This window comes from Sycon ciliatum, chromosome 6 (genome assembly GCF_964019385.1).
Source record: "Sycon ciliatum chromosome 6, ocSycCili1.1, whole genome shotgun sequence".
NCBI lineage: Eukaryota > Metazoa > Porifera > Calcarea > Leucosolenida > Sycettidae > Sycon > Sycon ciliatum.
Window position 1 is genome coordinate 16,108,172 of NC_088648.1, and position 14,157 is coordinate 16,122,328.

At 49.3% G+C, this 14,157-nt stretch overlaps 2 protein-coding genes and 2 non-coding genes across 5 annotated transcripts in view; 3 read left to right on the plus strand and 1 right to left on the minus strand.

Moving 5' to 3' along the window:
- The window catches only part of LOC135819475 (3'-5' RNA helicase YTHDC2-like), a gene marked incomplete at its 5' end in the record, with an annotated part of 60,646 nt that extends 54,507 nt beyond the window's left edge, over nucleotides 1–6,139 (plus strand). The window contains 4 exon segments of one of the 2 annotated variants that reach the window (XM_065332691.1): nucleotides 762–828; nucleotides 3,534–3,608; nucleotides 3,639–4,300; nucleotides 4,978–6,139. In XM_065332691.1, the coding sequence (XP_065188763.1) occupies nucleotides 762–828; nucleotides 3,534–3,608; nucleotides 3,639–4,300; nucleotides 4,978–4,992 (819 nt within the window). 2 annotated transcript variants of the gene reach the window in all.
- On the plus strand, nucleotides 1,951–2,023 carry Trnav-cac (transfer RNA valine (anticodon CAC)). Its single transcript has one exon. It is a non-coding gene; the product is annotated as a tRNA-Val (tRNA).
- Nucleotides 4,800–4,895, plus strand: Trnar-ucu (transfer RNA arginine (anticodon UCU)). The gene is made up of 2 exons: nucleotides 4,800–4,837; nucleotides 4,860–4,895. It is a non-coding gene; the product is annotated as a tRNA-Arg (tRNA).
- A 3,650-nt stretch (nucleotides 6,140–9,789) lies between the features above and the next one.
- LOC135819477 (zinc finger protein 277-like) lies at nucleotides 9,790–12,183 on the minus strand. Its single transcript, XM_065332693.1, has one exon. The coding sequence runs from the start codon at nucleotides 11,761–11,763 to the stop codon at nucleotides 10,300–10,302; it is 1,464 nt and encodes a 487-aa protein (XP_065188765.1). The 5' UTR covers nucleotides 11,764–12,183; the 3' UTR covers nucleotides 9,790–10,299.
- Nucleotides 12,184–14,157: the final 1,974 nt, after the last annotated feature.

Below are 14,157 nucleotides of genomic sequence, written 5' to 3' on the forward strand. Positions count from 1 at the left end.
CAAGTTTGGCATATTTTTCACAAAAAATATGCTCTGGTTTTGGAGTACCGTTTGGTTGGCATGAGGCTGCTCCACGTGCACCAGCTGTTCGATCCTGTTCTAGATCGTACCAACCAAACGCACCCTTGGGTGACTCCGGTACATGTTGTGCGTGCGTGCTTCCCCTAGCTGCATCTCATGTTTGGCATTTAAGTGGTCTTTGTAAAAAAAATTTAAAAAAATGCCAGTACCTTTTTTTATTACATGTAGTTGCACTGAGCAACACGATTCTCCTTTCAGGGGAATTCTCACAAGACCTGACGCTCTCGCTGTACTTTACTCTGATTCACACACTTGTAATCTGGGGCCTTTGCTGGGAAACTATGGGAGATGTCTGGCCACTCTCTCAGCTTGTGGAGTCAACAAGTCCGTGTACAATATACACGGTATATTGTACACGGACGGTATATATAAATATGCCATAGTCGTACGCGGGGATACTGGGGTACTTCACTATAGTATTATGCAGGCAGGCAGGTACACAAACTTCTTTTTTAGGTTTTAACACGCATTGTACAACAAGAGTTCAATGGTAGAGTATGTCATACACAAACTGTATGCAAGGCTAGGGTATGGCCGGACCAATCAATGACTGCTTCCGCCGGTCCTGTCTCTAGTGTACTCCAAGACTCAACTGAAGGTGAATTTTCCAATGATGTCATGGTTTTCTACCTGTATACATGTATTTGTGTTTTCTGCTTTACATTGTTTTCAATTTCCAGGCTCTAGTCCGCGCTATTGTGAATGCAATCACCATGGAGGCAGCAAAGGAGTCGGGTTCTGCCGAAGGTAAGGGTCTAGGCACATGTATGTATCTTTGTGTGTGTGTGTGTGTGCGTGCGTGCGTGCGTGCGTGCGCGTGTGTGCGTGTGTGCAATGCCACATGCAAGAGTTAATAATCATCCCTGCCCTGGGGGCAGCTGTAAATGGCAGCCTGGACTCGAAACCAGCATGATTAGAGCCCCAGTCGCCCGTGTCGTCTTGCTATATGCAGTGCTGCCAAACCGTTCGATTTTTCGGACAGTGTCCGATTTTTAAAAGCTCTTCCGAAAACCGGTCCGCAAAAGGATATGTCCGGAAAATAGCCAACAATTTCAGGGGTCAGTACCTATGCAGAAGTCCTGTCTTTTCACTTTTTAGAGCAACTGAACACACAAATCACTGTTCAGGCAGACCTCGCTTATCCGGTCCTCTTTTATCCGGATCCCTCGCCATCCGGAAGGAAATTGTTGGTTACCGATTTACAGCATAATAATAGAGAGGTTCCGCGCTACGTAAAGTTGAGCAACTTTTGTTGAGCAACTTTACGTTAGTGGGCGGGACAAACCCGTGAATTCGCGAGTTTGCACTCCCACTTACGGAAAGTTGTCTACGGAGAGTACGTAGATAGGGCTCTGATAACGTAGCTGGTCCGTAAGTGGATTGGGGTACAAATTTATGACTCTCTCCCCAGGTCGATCTGGTCGTACACTGCCGCGTTCAGAGTTGCCAAGGGCAGCTACGTGATTTGAAAACTCCGTATGGCGGAACCCAGATGCGCACGCAGTTTACGTAAGACTTTCCATAGATCGACTACGTTCTTTACTAACGTAATTGCGTTACGTGGAACCTCTCTGTTATCATGGATACATAGTCAGTATGTGCGTTCCATTATCCCGTTCCCTCGTCTATCCGGATACCGGCATTTCTGTGGAAAACCGATGTTCTCTGTCCACCCTGCACTCACTCGTTGCGCACACATCCGCACACTCACTCATACGTGTACACCACTATTGAACACGTGAACATTGCCAGTGGGGGCCGCCACAGCACAAAGACAAAAGGTGTTTGCGGTAAATGGTGTCAGATTTTGGGCGAAAATATTTTGCAGTACTGTATGTATATGCTACGACTTGTGCTGATTGTGTGGCAGTTTCCGTAGTGTAGTGGTTATCACGTGTGCTTCACACGCACAAGGTCCTCGGTTCGAACCCGAGCGGAAACATTTTTTCTTCTCTTTTTTTCATAAGACAACAAGAGTACATGGCGACAAGGGGGTTTGTACTTTTGTTTTATTTATTTTTTTATTCTTGATAGCGAAGATTGTCCAGCTCAACGCTCCCCAGCCCACTGTGGATTTTTTATGACATCAATCTATTTGACTCACTGATGCCATCGTGCGTAGCCAGAGATCAAATTACAAAGAACCTGTACATCACAGCTACGGCAGTCGAAGCGGAACAACGGAGAGTAGATCCATGCGTCCTGAACCTGATGTACTGACACCATATCTACAAGACTAAAGCGCTGAAAGGCATACACACTTGAGTATGCTTCTGCCAAAAAATGATGCAGTATAAAAAAAATGCCAAGTTTGGTCCCATTACAGCTCACAATAGGAGCTGCACACGTTGGGTTTAGTATGTACTCTTGGTGAACTGGGGGGAATGGCTTGCGGTGTCAGGTCTGGTGAAATTTACCATAGCAGACGAATTCTTATGGATTCTCCGGCAATTTGACTACCGTAAAATTCCGTAAATAAGCCCACCCTAAATAACACCCATGTCCGAAAATAAGCCCAGTTTTAGGCGGTGTACACTTCAAGTCCGTTTTAGCGCCCATGCCCGAAATAAGCCCAGGGCGTAAAGTGGACTCAAAATGACCAGCGCGCGACCAGTAGTATCATGACGTTTAGCCACCTGACCATCATCTGCCTGCTTTAATAATAATTTCAGTGTCATCTAGTTTTCTGCCTTACCTGCTTCAGCGTCACGACGTTTTCAGCCACGCCGGTACCTGTTGTGCCTTGTACTTACCATAGCAAGTGGTTTACCTATCAAATCTGTAATTTATCGCTACATTCTTGGTTACGACCAAATTTCCAGCTGTGGTTTGATGTACCTGTACCGCGCTCAGTGTGAATGGTGATTCACTGAAACTAGTGGGTTGCTGATAGATTGATCTTCTGCAGATTGCATCCGAAATAACGCCCATGCCCTAAAATAAGCCCATGCCCAAATATTCGCCCGGTTTTTGACGCTCTGCAAAGTATACGCCCGGGGCTTATTAACGGAATTTTACGGTACTTCTACAGCAGCAGCAGCAGCAGCATCAACTGTTTGGTTCGATTGGTTGGGATCACGGGTGGTTGGGCAAGGAGAGGGTATAATTTTAGACTACAGAATCTGTAGTCTAGAATTATACATCTGATGTTTTCAGTTTTCCGTAGGCTGTCAGCTTATGCAGTTTCTGAGTAGCTCCCCGACGGATTCTGTGAAATTATATATACAGTATGCTTTTGTTTCTGCTGCTGCTACTGGTGTTGCTGCTGTGCCTGCTACTGCTGCTGTTGCTGCTACTGCTGCTGGGACTGCTGCTGCTGTTGCTACTGCTGTTGCTGCTGCTGTTGCTACTGCTGTTGCTGCTGCTGCTGCTGCTGCTGCTGTGACTGCTGCTACTGCTTGTGCGGCTGCTTTTGCTGCCACTGCTTGTGCGGCTACCTGCATGGCTTGTAGGTTACACTACTCCACAGCACTCGGTCCAGCAGCGGCCGGATGGGAGATACTCCACGCCAGGCGGGACACGCGGAGGTGCTGCTTCTAGCCCCTCGTCAGGCGGAGGTGCTACAAGGTGGCGAGAAGGAGGTGGTACCCCGTCACGGGTAGGAGGTGGTACCCCGTCACGGGGAGGTGGCACACCGTCACGAGGAGGAGGTGGTACCCCATCACGAGGAGGTGCCTCGGGGTTCCAGCGCGATGCATTACAGGATCTGTATGGCCCACAAACCAGCCCAGGTCAGTCAGCCAGCAGCCATCACAGAGCACAGTACCAGCAGCAGTCCGGGCCATCACCCCGAGGTCAGGGCAGGGGCTCTCGGAGGGGACAGGGCGCACACCGAGGACGTGGTGGTCACCAGCCCCATGACAGCACACCGGATGCACGACACCACTCGGCGAGGCCCAGGTCATCCGGGAACTTCGCCGCCTCATCCTCCTCCAGCAGCCCCGCTTCTGACGCATCGTCCAGAGGTAGAGGAGCGCATCGGGCCAGCGCCTCATCAAGACATCACCAGCAGGGCCAAGGTACTGGCAACGCAAGTGTTGGCACTGCTGCCGCCACCGCTCATGCTGCTCCTGCTTCTGCACGGTCTTCAGAGTCTTCGGGGCAGAGGCGGCGGGAGAGGTCATCGGCCACTGATACCGCCTCTGATACTGCCGGTGCTGCTGCATCGGTATCTAGACCCAGGCAATCCAGCATCACATTGGCAGCTAACTTTGGACAGGTAGGCGCAACATCCACACTGAGCACTACGTCATATTCTGCATGGCGCTTTCAACATTTCGTACAATGCCGCAGTGCCTGTTTCGTACAATGCCGCAGTGCCTGTTTCGTACAGAAGCCTGCTTTTCAAGCTGGACTGTCAGCACATAAGCCTAGTTTCAGCTTTGGCATACATGGAATAAGTCCATTGCGCAATGACGTAATTTGTGCCATAAACACCCCACACAGCCACCTGGGCATGGTCGTGTGGGGGTGTTGAACAGTACATTGCTGATCCCAGTGTACTCACATGCATTACTCATACTTTCCATATTTGGCAATGCACAATGGGCTTATTACCTGGTTTGAATACAAGCCTCGTTTGAATAGAAACCCAATATGCTGACATCAGCTTCTACAGGAGGAGGGCTAGATTTTATACGCCACAAATGCGGTAGTTTCTTTCTCGTAACTGCACTGTACTGTGGTTGAGGCATGTGCGTGTTGTGGAAGCCGTAGTCACCCCCGTGGCGCAATGGATTAGCGCATTGGACTTCTAATCGGGCTAGCTGCTTGACGGCATTCAAAGGTTGTGGGTTCGAATCCCACCGGGGGTGCTTTCCTTTTTTTCTTCTTCTGTTTCGCATGTGCCAAGAATTTTTTTCTTTGCAACACGTTCCTTTGTTTTGTTGCTTGCAGAAACCCAAGAGCTGAACCCCCGGTATGCGGTGCTGACCAAGAGCTGAACCCCCGGTACGCGGTGCTGACTAATGCCTATCTGTGTGCGTGCTAGCCGGGGTCATTATCCAACACTCGCTAGATTTCAGCAACATGGCTGCTCAAGTGTGCATGTGTGTGTTGCAAGGCTGGCTGGTTCGGCACTGACCAAGTACACTAGTAAACAACCGTGTGGTTTCCCCGTCTTGCCTGGCTCGTGATTCTTGTCTCGGCAACGCCACCTGTTTGGGCATCTCGTCGTCGACCGTGCTGCACTGTCAAGACTGACTCCGTGTGCTCGCGTCACGCACACGCATGCGTGGCCAGTGGCAGCTACAGTGGAAGAGCGCGCGCGTGTGTGTGTGTGTGTGTGTGTGTGTGTGCGTGTGTGTGCTGACTGCAGCAGCAGCAGCAGCAGGGACAGCACTGTAACATACCGTCTTATGCATGTGCTGCTGCTAGGCTAGTTTACGTGGTCTTATCCATCATAGTTATGCAGAGCCACACTCTGCAAAGTCGTGTCCGTGTGCTAAACGCCGTGTGAGGTCGTATCCATGTGCTCAACCACTCCACACACTCTGTGAGGGCGTATCCATATGCTAAACCAGTCTACATACTCTGTGAGGCCGTATCCATGTGCTAAACCAGTCTACATACTCGGTGAGGTCGTATCCATGTGCTAAGCCATGGTAGTTTTAATTTGGGTGTACATGTGTGTGAACTAAGAAAAAAGGCTTTGAGTGCTTTTTTAACAGCATTTGTCTCGGTTATGTCCTAGCCAAACAAATGGAAACCAGCCAGCTTTTCTGGTAAGCTGAGTTCGTAGCATTCCCATCGGCACATCCTGGCGACAGTTGCCCTTTCGGTACCTTTGCATTTGTTGTATTTTTCGTTCGTGATTGTGGTCATATCGTATTCTCTTCATGGCCTACGGCCAATAATACGCTGACCGTTGCTTCTATGCGAGTTTTATGCTTATCTCCACAAGATTGATTGTAGCCAGTAAGTAGCCTTGTTTGAAGATTCCAGAACTCAAATATTTTTGTAAGCAGAAGAACCATAGGTTTACAAGTCCGTTGTTTGTGTCCAACACGACTTCTCTTTTTACACGTTTTCCTTGGCTCTCCATCAGAGTTAAGGGGGCTCAACCCCGAAGAGGGAGCAAAAAAAATTATGGTAAATCGATCTGAACTGTGTGTTTTCAGATGGCCAGACACCTAGAGAACTGGTCTGGGCTATTTCAAGGATAGGTTTATTATGTGGTTCCCCAGCTATGGGGGTGGTATTGTACCTATGTTTTTCGGCAAAAAATCAATGATTTCTCACTAAAGGCGTAAAATTCCAGTTGGTAATGCTTCAAAAATCCTGAAAGTGGGTATGGAGGGGCCTACAATACTGTCTTCTTTGGAAAATGTCCACGACATATGACCAGACCACTGTGAGAGGCCAATGTAGCCCAGAATGTGATTTGGCAAAACGCGTATTTCAGCAGACCGGACTTTAGACTTGTTTGAATAGTGGAGAATCGAGACAATAACATGGTCCATTTTATGGTCATTATCTGCTCTTCAAGGCCATGGGAAGGCTCTACAAAAATAGATTTTTATGTCTACCATCTCGTTTCTCCGTGAGAAACAAAATTTGTGACGGATTTTGCATATTCAACTTGAAAGTCAGATTCAGCATTGTTGCCAAAATGAGTGTATCGACTTCATTCAAGCTTCACTTTGACTATGTAGGTCGAGAATCATTTGCTATAGACCAATCCCAGACAATACCACATGCAACAGTCACAACTGAATTGTGTTATTCACATCTTTGTTGTATATTGTGAGTATGTACAAACATACATACATACATGTGCCGTATATCAATGTACAAAACAACGGATTATAAGTATAACGCTGTCAATGAGCAACTTGAGTTGCTTGGTTACTGCTGCATGCGATGGCTAGCAGCCACTGTTGGTATTGTGGGTTCGCGCCTCCGGTGTGCAGCACAACGTGAATGTTTGAGCAGATAACTGCAGCATCATCACGAGTGGTAGAAAGTGGGGACGATGCTGCACCTCCTGCAGCTGCTGGAGTACTTGTGCGGTCTGGAGCAGTGTGTAAAATAGGGTTGTTGGTGTTGGGTCTTCCAGATGCTAGATGATGTGTTATGCGTTTTGCAATAGCAGAACTCGTTTTGACTAGCACACGCCCATCGCCACCCGGTTCGTGCAATAATCCAAGGATGCCAGTTCCCTGATTCCTCTCAAATGCCAACACCAGATGATTGTACCTGTAGGCATGATTATATAACGTTGTTGTTGTTGAAGAATATTTAGACTTCTACAAACACCCATGTTGCAGCTTGTTTGCTGAGACTGTGACAGAAGCCTGACTAGTGCTGCAATGTGTACTGCTGTGATTCATGATTTCAGTTGACATTCCTTGTCTTGCCTTGCCTGGGTAATATTGCAGTTCTTCACAACATGCATAACACAATTTTATGCTGCATTTACAGTCTAGGTCAAGGCCGAGCTCATGAAAATGTGGCAACTTGACCATGCATAATATTACGTATCTGTGACTGTCTCTGCTCAAGTTGTTCTACAAGGCATATTGCCAATATTTCAATATTCAGTTTTATAATATATACAGATTCCTGTCATAGTTCAATGATACAAGCACAGCCATACTACCTTGAACCCACAGCCTTCTCCTGAGAAACACAGGCACAGGTCAGAACTCACCCAGTGCAGCCTTAGAGTTCATAGGATCCATGCTTTCCACTCCATCCAGCATGAGACTCAGATGTCTGACCAAATTCTCCTGCCCACACATAGAACACTTCACTGGCATGTCGCTGTGCTGTTCCTACTGGCTGTTCCAGTCTCATCCAGACCACACTCATTACTCACAGAGATCAAGTCTCTACTTGCAGACACTACACTCTGACTCCACTATCTCCAGGTACTGCAGGTACAAGACCAGTTTTTCTCTCACAGTCGTCAGTAACATTTTTATCTGGCGACTGGAAAAGAAAAAAATAGATATCGTTCCAAGTGCCACTCAAGTGGATGCACTTGAACTTGAGAGAAGCATGTCACTTACCTGCGCTCTGAGACTGGTACATGTATCACTGGTAGCTGGGCTCTGGACAATCTTGCGGGTTTACTTGTCTTCACTGGTAGGCGAGACTGAGAAAAGGGCATATCTGAGCTGGAAGTTAGAACTACACGACCTGAAGAAGATTGAACACGCTTTGTTCCTGAGCGCCCACGAAAACGGCCGTGCCTATTGATAACTACAAGTACTTGACACGAAGCTCCATAGCTCCATCGATCGCCGACATCCAGCAAACCAAAATGGAAAACACAAAACGTTCAAACTGTTCAAGGACTGCAGTTTCTTTGAATTCTCGCAAAATAAACTTTTGAACACGACTATTTCTCGCAAAAAAACTTTCTCCAGCCGCGGACAAAATGTTTTCAAACGCGAAATTTTGCATAAAATCATGCCGTGATTTCGATGCGCGCGCAGAAGTACTGAGCCCCCTTAAGTATTTTTCTTAGAACTTTGTTTTTAACACTTCAGGCAATGTCGATCATTTTGCCCCGCCCTGTTCATGTCCATTTTCTGTAGTTTCCGTGGGCCTTTTTTTGTTATCCAGTTTTTTTATTATCCAGTTTTTTTATTACCCTTTCAGAGTGCTCTTGTATTCTCTTAGTGTCTGTGACAAACTATATCCGGTGGAGTTGTTGACCACCAATGTGTGTGTGTGTGTGTGTGCGGGCGCGCGTGTGTGGTGTGTATGTGTGTGTGTGTGTGTGTGTGTGTGTGTGTGTGTGTGGTGTGTGTGTTGTCAACAGGCTCGGCTGCTCGAAGGTGTATTGTTGTACCAAGAGTACATAACCCCCCAGAGTGTGCAACGCCTGATCCAGCTCTGCATAGGGTCTTGGTCGAGCGGAATCGGATCTTTGCGTCATAATACCGTACACATCTGAGGGGAACCCGGGGAGTCGCGGGTACTCTTGGATCAAAAACAATGGTGCCCTGCCTCGAGACCGGCCTTGCGCTGGTGTGGAGTGTACGCATGACATCAGAAGATCCGATTCCGCTCGACCAAGACCCTATGCAGAGCTGGATCGGCGTTGCACACTCTGGGGGGTTATGTACTCTTGGTTGTACCTGACACCTTTGTTGGTTCCAGGGTTCATATACTTTCTATTTGAAGTATACATACCTGTTAACCATGGACTGCTTCTGGTTAGATTAACTCTTGTGTAATCAATGGTGCTAGTGAAGCATATATCAGATCCACTCTGATTTAGCCACCTACACTGGTACCAAGTGTTGCCCTCACTGGGGTCAGGGGTAACCGCAGTTGGACCCCGGGACGGATACCTTGATGCGTTCAATCCTTTTTTCTGCACCTTGTCCTCGCCCACTTTTTAGTAAATACTGAGGTGTGGTGAGCCCATGAGTGGGATCTTTTTCCAAGTCCACCCATAGTTTGGGGATTTCAGGGGGTGTCGGCCGTTGGGCGGTTCAATAGCCAATTGAGTCATCTTTCCAAGATTCCTTTGCAGTCTCTCTCCTCTCTCCCGGGGAAACCCACGTGACCAGTCTTGGCACTGAGCAAGACTTATAATACAAGTGTGTGTGTGTGTGTGTGTGTGTGTGTGTGGAATTGTTTTTTTTAAAAACTTTTTTACTTTTTCTCTTTCTCTGACGAATCGATCCGTAGTTATCCGTTTGCCATACATGGCCCAAACCTGCCTCATTACGACATTGGGTGGTCACGTGATCGTGTTTGGTCAGCGGCGGGATTGTAATCGACTGCAAAAGTCTGTTGACTCAAAGAACGCAAAGCAAGGAGGAAGCGTATTCCTCCATCATCGACAACAAAACCAGGCAACCAGCAAAAGCAAGCAGAAACAGCACAATTAGCAGAGCGATATATATTGTATCCAATGTGAACTGAATGTCAATCATGGCAGGGAGCCAGCCCCACGTAGAGTGATACGCCAGCTTCTGTACGAAAGAATTAAAAAACGGAAGAGGAGAGGATAAAAGTTAGCACCTGCCTGCATCACTGGAGAGAAAAAAAGAGATATATAGAGAGAGAAAGAGAGACAGCGACGCGCGCGTGCGCACACACACACACACCACACACACACAGGTAGGCAGGGCTGATGTCCGAAGTCCAAAAATTACGTCTGCTGAAAGGCAGATCAGGGCTCACATATTCAGCTCAACAACAATCCTATCAAAGACCACATCAAAGGCGGTTACAAATACACAATATAGAGGAGATCTATACGACAGCGGAAGCATCACGAGTCGAGGCATCACGCACAAGCCGAGACAGCTCCTCGAATGCCTCCGCATCGGGTGGCTGCATATCTTCGGCAACGGCAACTTCGCCGTCGGACTCTTCAGCATCACCACCGTCATCGTCGTCATCCAGCTCTGCCAGCTGCTGCAACAGTGCATCACCCTCGTCGGTCGGAAACAAGTAGTTGACATCCGACCAGATTTTCCGCTCGGGAACGCTGAAGTGCCGCTCGGCCGTCATGTGCCGCAGCAGCAGTTCCCGCCTGTCAAACACCGCGTCGCACAGCACGCACATGCGCTTGTTCACGCGGTGGCGCACAAAGTTCACCAGGCGAACGCGCCAGTAGAAGCCGAGCTTGGCGAGCACCTCGACGAGATCGAAGCCGTGCTCCTCGACGCTGTGTGCGTTCAAGCTGCGGAGATCGCTGGCGTAGTGAAGACAGAAGAGACATGCGATATCGCCGAGTAGTGAGTCGCTCACGGCACTGCTTGCCGCCGATGAACCGGTGGGCGCCGATCCGTAGCTGCCTGCATAGTCGCTGAGCTCCTCGTCTTCCGCCTGATCATCACCATCATTATCATCGTCGTCCTCGTCGGGAATCTCCCTGCCTTGCTGCCAGCTCTCACCGCTCGGCGTGGCGTAGTTCACCATGTAGAACCGGTCGTACGCCGTGTTGTCCGGGTTGATCTTGCGGTGGTGCTTCTTGCGCACATGGTCCTTCAGCGTGGAGCGGTCCTTGTACACGCGCTCGCAGTACAGACACGTGAACTGGTCCAGACGCGCGCGCAGCAGCTGCAGGAACTCGTCCACGAACACCAGGTTGTCGGCCTTGCCCAGATTGAAGCCGTGTGCCGCGCGCATGTGCGCCAGCACCTGACGCCGATCGCCGGCAAACTCGCTGCTGCAGAACAGGCACGAGCGCTGCGTGCTGCTGTCCGCGCGCTCCAGCTCCTGCGCGTGCAGCGCCGCCTTGAGGGCCAGGTCCCGGCGTAGACGTGCGTCCTCGGGCAGCGCCTTGTTCAGCAGGTAGTAGGTCTCCTGCGGCGCCACGTACTTCTCCGGCGTGGGCACTGTTGGCGCCTTGGTGTTGGTGCGGATGACGGCCATGAACTCCGTCAGCTGATGGCCGGCCAGGCGCTGCTGCCAGTACGAGCAGTACACGGGCAGGTCGAGCACTTCATCCACCTCGCCGATGACGACGTGGTGCGCGACGAGCAGGTGCCGCAGCAGGTACTGCTTGCCGGCGCTGTCGCACACGTTGAACGACTCGCTGCACATCAGGCACGGGCATGGGTGTGCTCGCGATGCCGCCGCGGCCATTGCTGCTGTTGCAGGATCACCACCGCCCAACGTGTGTGCTGCGCCGCCCGCCACAGCTGCGCCGCGTACGCCAGCCTCGCCGGCACATCCAGCGACAGCAGCAGTAGTTGATCCCGACGACATAATAGTATTGCTACAGTACTCGTACAGCGCAGAATGGCAGTGGTTCAGAATCAGTTACCATCAGTTGAAATTCAAGATCAACTGCCGGGACAAACCCCAATTGATAACTCCTCCACAGAGCTACAGCAACGTGGCCCGCTTCCAGTCACTACTACCACTACTCAACTAGAACAAAACCAGTCAACTGGACATGAAATGTTTGAACGAAAAAAAGCAAACACCGAGATCTTTAGATAAAAGTAAACGAGTTCGCTGATCGGACGGGAACCACTCGACGCAGCTCAAGTGCTTGGCACTGTTGTCTTCTGGATCTAAGAAAGAGTTGCACTCATCCAAACTTGCTGCTACACGAAACGCTCAGAAGGAAACCCTGGAGTCCGAGTGATAAAAGTCTTTCAAAATGTTTCTCAATCTCCCCGTCGGCCCGTGTACATGTGTGGCACTGTCAGCTGCACAATCCAGAATCAAACACGTAGCTACGTAGATCTACGTCACAGACTCACAGAGGCAATCTATTTTGAAAAAAAAGTTTTTCTTTTTCATTTGACGGCTAGGCTAGGCTGGCGCGATCTTGCAAGAAAAGGAGGTAGGTGCACTAAAAATGGTAAAGATGACGACGATATTTGCGCTCTGTTTCCACCACGCACTCTCTAGCTGTGTGTCCAGTTTTTGTTTGTTTGTTTGTTTGTTTGAAGTAACTTAGTTTTATTTTACATCGCAAACCAAACGGGCATTGATGCCCAATACTGTATTATGATGGCGATAGAATAAAAAGTGTGGCTCGATAAAGCTGTACTTGAGAAAATGAGAAAACAGTCAATAGGAAGTATACATGACATAATTATTATGTATGTACCGGTAATCACAAGTCAAGTTCGAACGAATTAACAATCAGAGAGAAATAGGAAGATGAGGACCTATGCCAGAGGGCGGTACTATTCGGCCATATTAACCGTCGAAAAACACTTTCAGCAATCTTTTAATTAAACGGGGTTGGACGACGAGTGGACGTGAGTTCCTGTGGCAGGGTGTTCCCAAGCTTCACGGCGGAAACCAATGGTCGGCTGTCGCCAGATGTTCGCCGAGTTAGCGGCACAACGTATTTGCAATTGTCATTGCCACGGGTGTTACTGGGAGGTTGGAGGGCTACTTTATCTTTCAGAAGAGGGCTGATGGCATGCTGCTGGTGTGGACACGGTGCATAAGGAAACGGAGTTTGCATTTGGCAGGGGTGAGGGGTCAGGGAAGGCGAGTGTATTATAGGAGTGATATGGGACGAGAAGGGCAGATTGGCTACGCAGCGAACACATCGCTTGTCGAGGACAGTGAGCTGGTGCCGCTGCTGAGCCGTGAGTGCAGAGAAGAACGCGTTTGATCCATAAAGCATGTCAGGAAGTATAAGGGCAGAATAGAAGAGGAGCGACTGGCGTTCAGATAGCGGCGGGCGGATGGTTCTCAGGGTGGTTAGCTTCTGGGAAGTTTTACGTACTATGCTAGAGACCTGCGCGTCCCACCGAAGACAGGAATCGATCTGTAGGCCCAGAAAGCGAGCAGTGGTGGTCTGGGTGAGAGGCGTCCCGTTGCCGCTAATTGAGTTCCAGGGTACTACGGCGTGGTGCCTCGATGGCTTAGACCCGCGTCTTGTCGGGGTTTAAAACCAGGCCTTTCCCGTGTAGGTAGTCAGCCAAGTTTGACACAGCAACTGACAAGACTTGATTTAGGGTTGCTACGGATCTGCTTGCGGTGTCAAGAAGGATGTCATCCGCAAACAGCTGGGAGTGTGCTGGGCTGGTGACGCTGTGGACGTCCATGGTATAATAATTATTAGTGAAAACAGCAAAGGACCCAGTACACTACCCTGAGGGACTCCACACTTGCATGCAGTTAGGCCCGAGCACTGCCCACTCGCCAGAACTACTCTCTGTCGACGGTCGTGAAGTAGCTCGTAAACCAACGCAATGCAGTCGAAGATACACCCAAAACAAACAAATCTTGGATCATGAGCTGGTGCCGTACTTTATCGAATGCCTTGCTCATGTCCACTAGTACTGCGCCAGTATGTAGCTGGTGGTCTGCGGACGACAGGTAGCGGTACGTCCATGGCCAAGGTCAAGGCATCTTCCGTGGGGTGTTGTGACCGATACGCAAACTGATTGGCGGGCAAAAGTGAATGGGTTTGTAAGAAGTCATACAGGCGTTTGTGGACTATCTTCTCCAAGATCTTCGATGCTATTGGCAGCAAAGATATGGGACGGTAATTGCGAGATGCGTTCTTGTCACCACACTTAAATAGGGGTCGAACATTTGCAATCTCCAGGGAGACGGGCACAATGCCAGACGAAAGGGATGCATTTTAAATTAATATGGATAGCGACGGGGCGAGGGCTGCTGCAT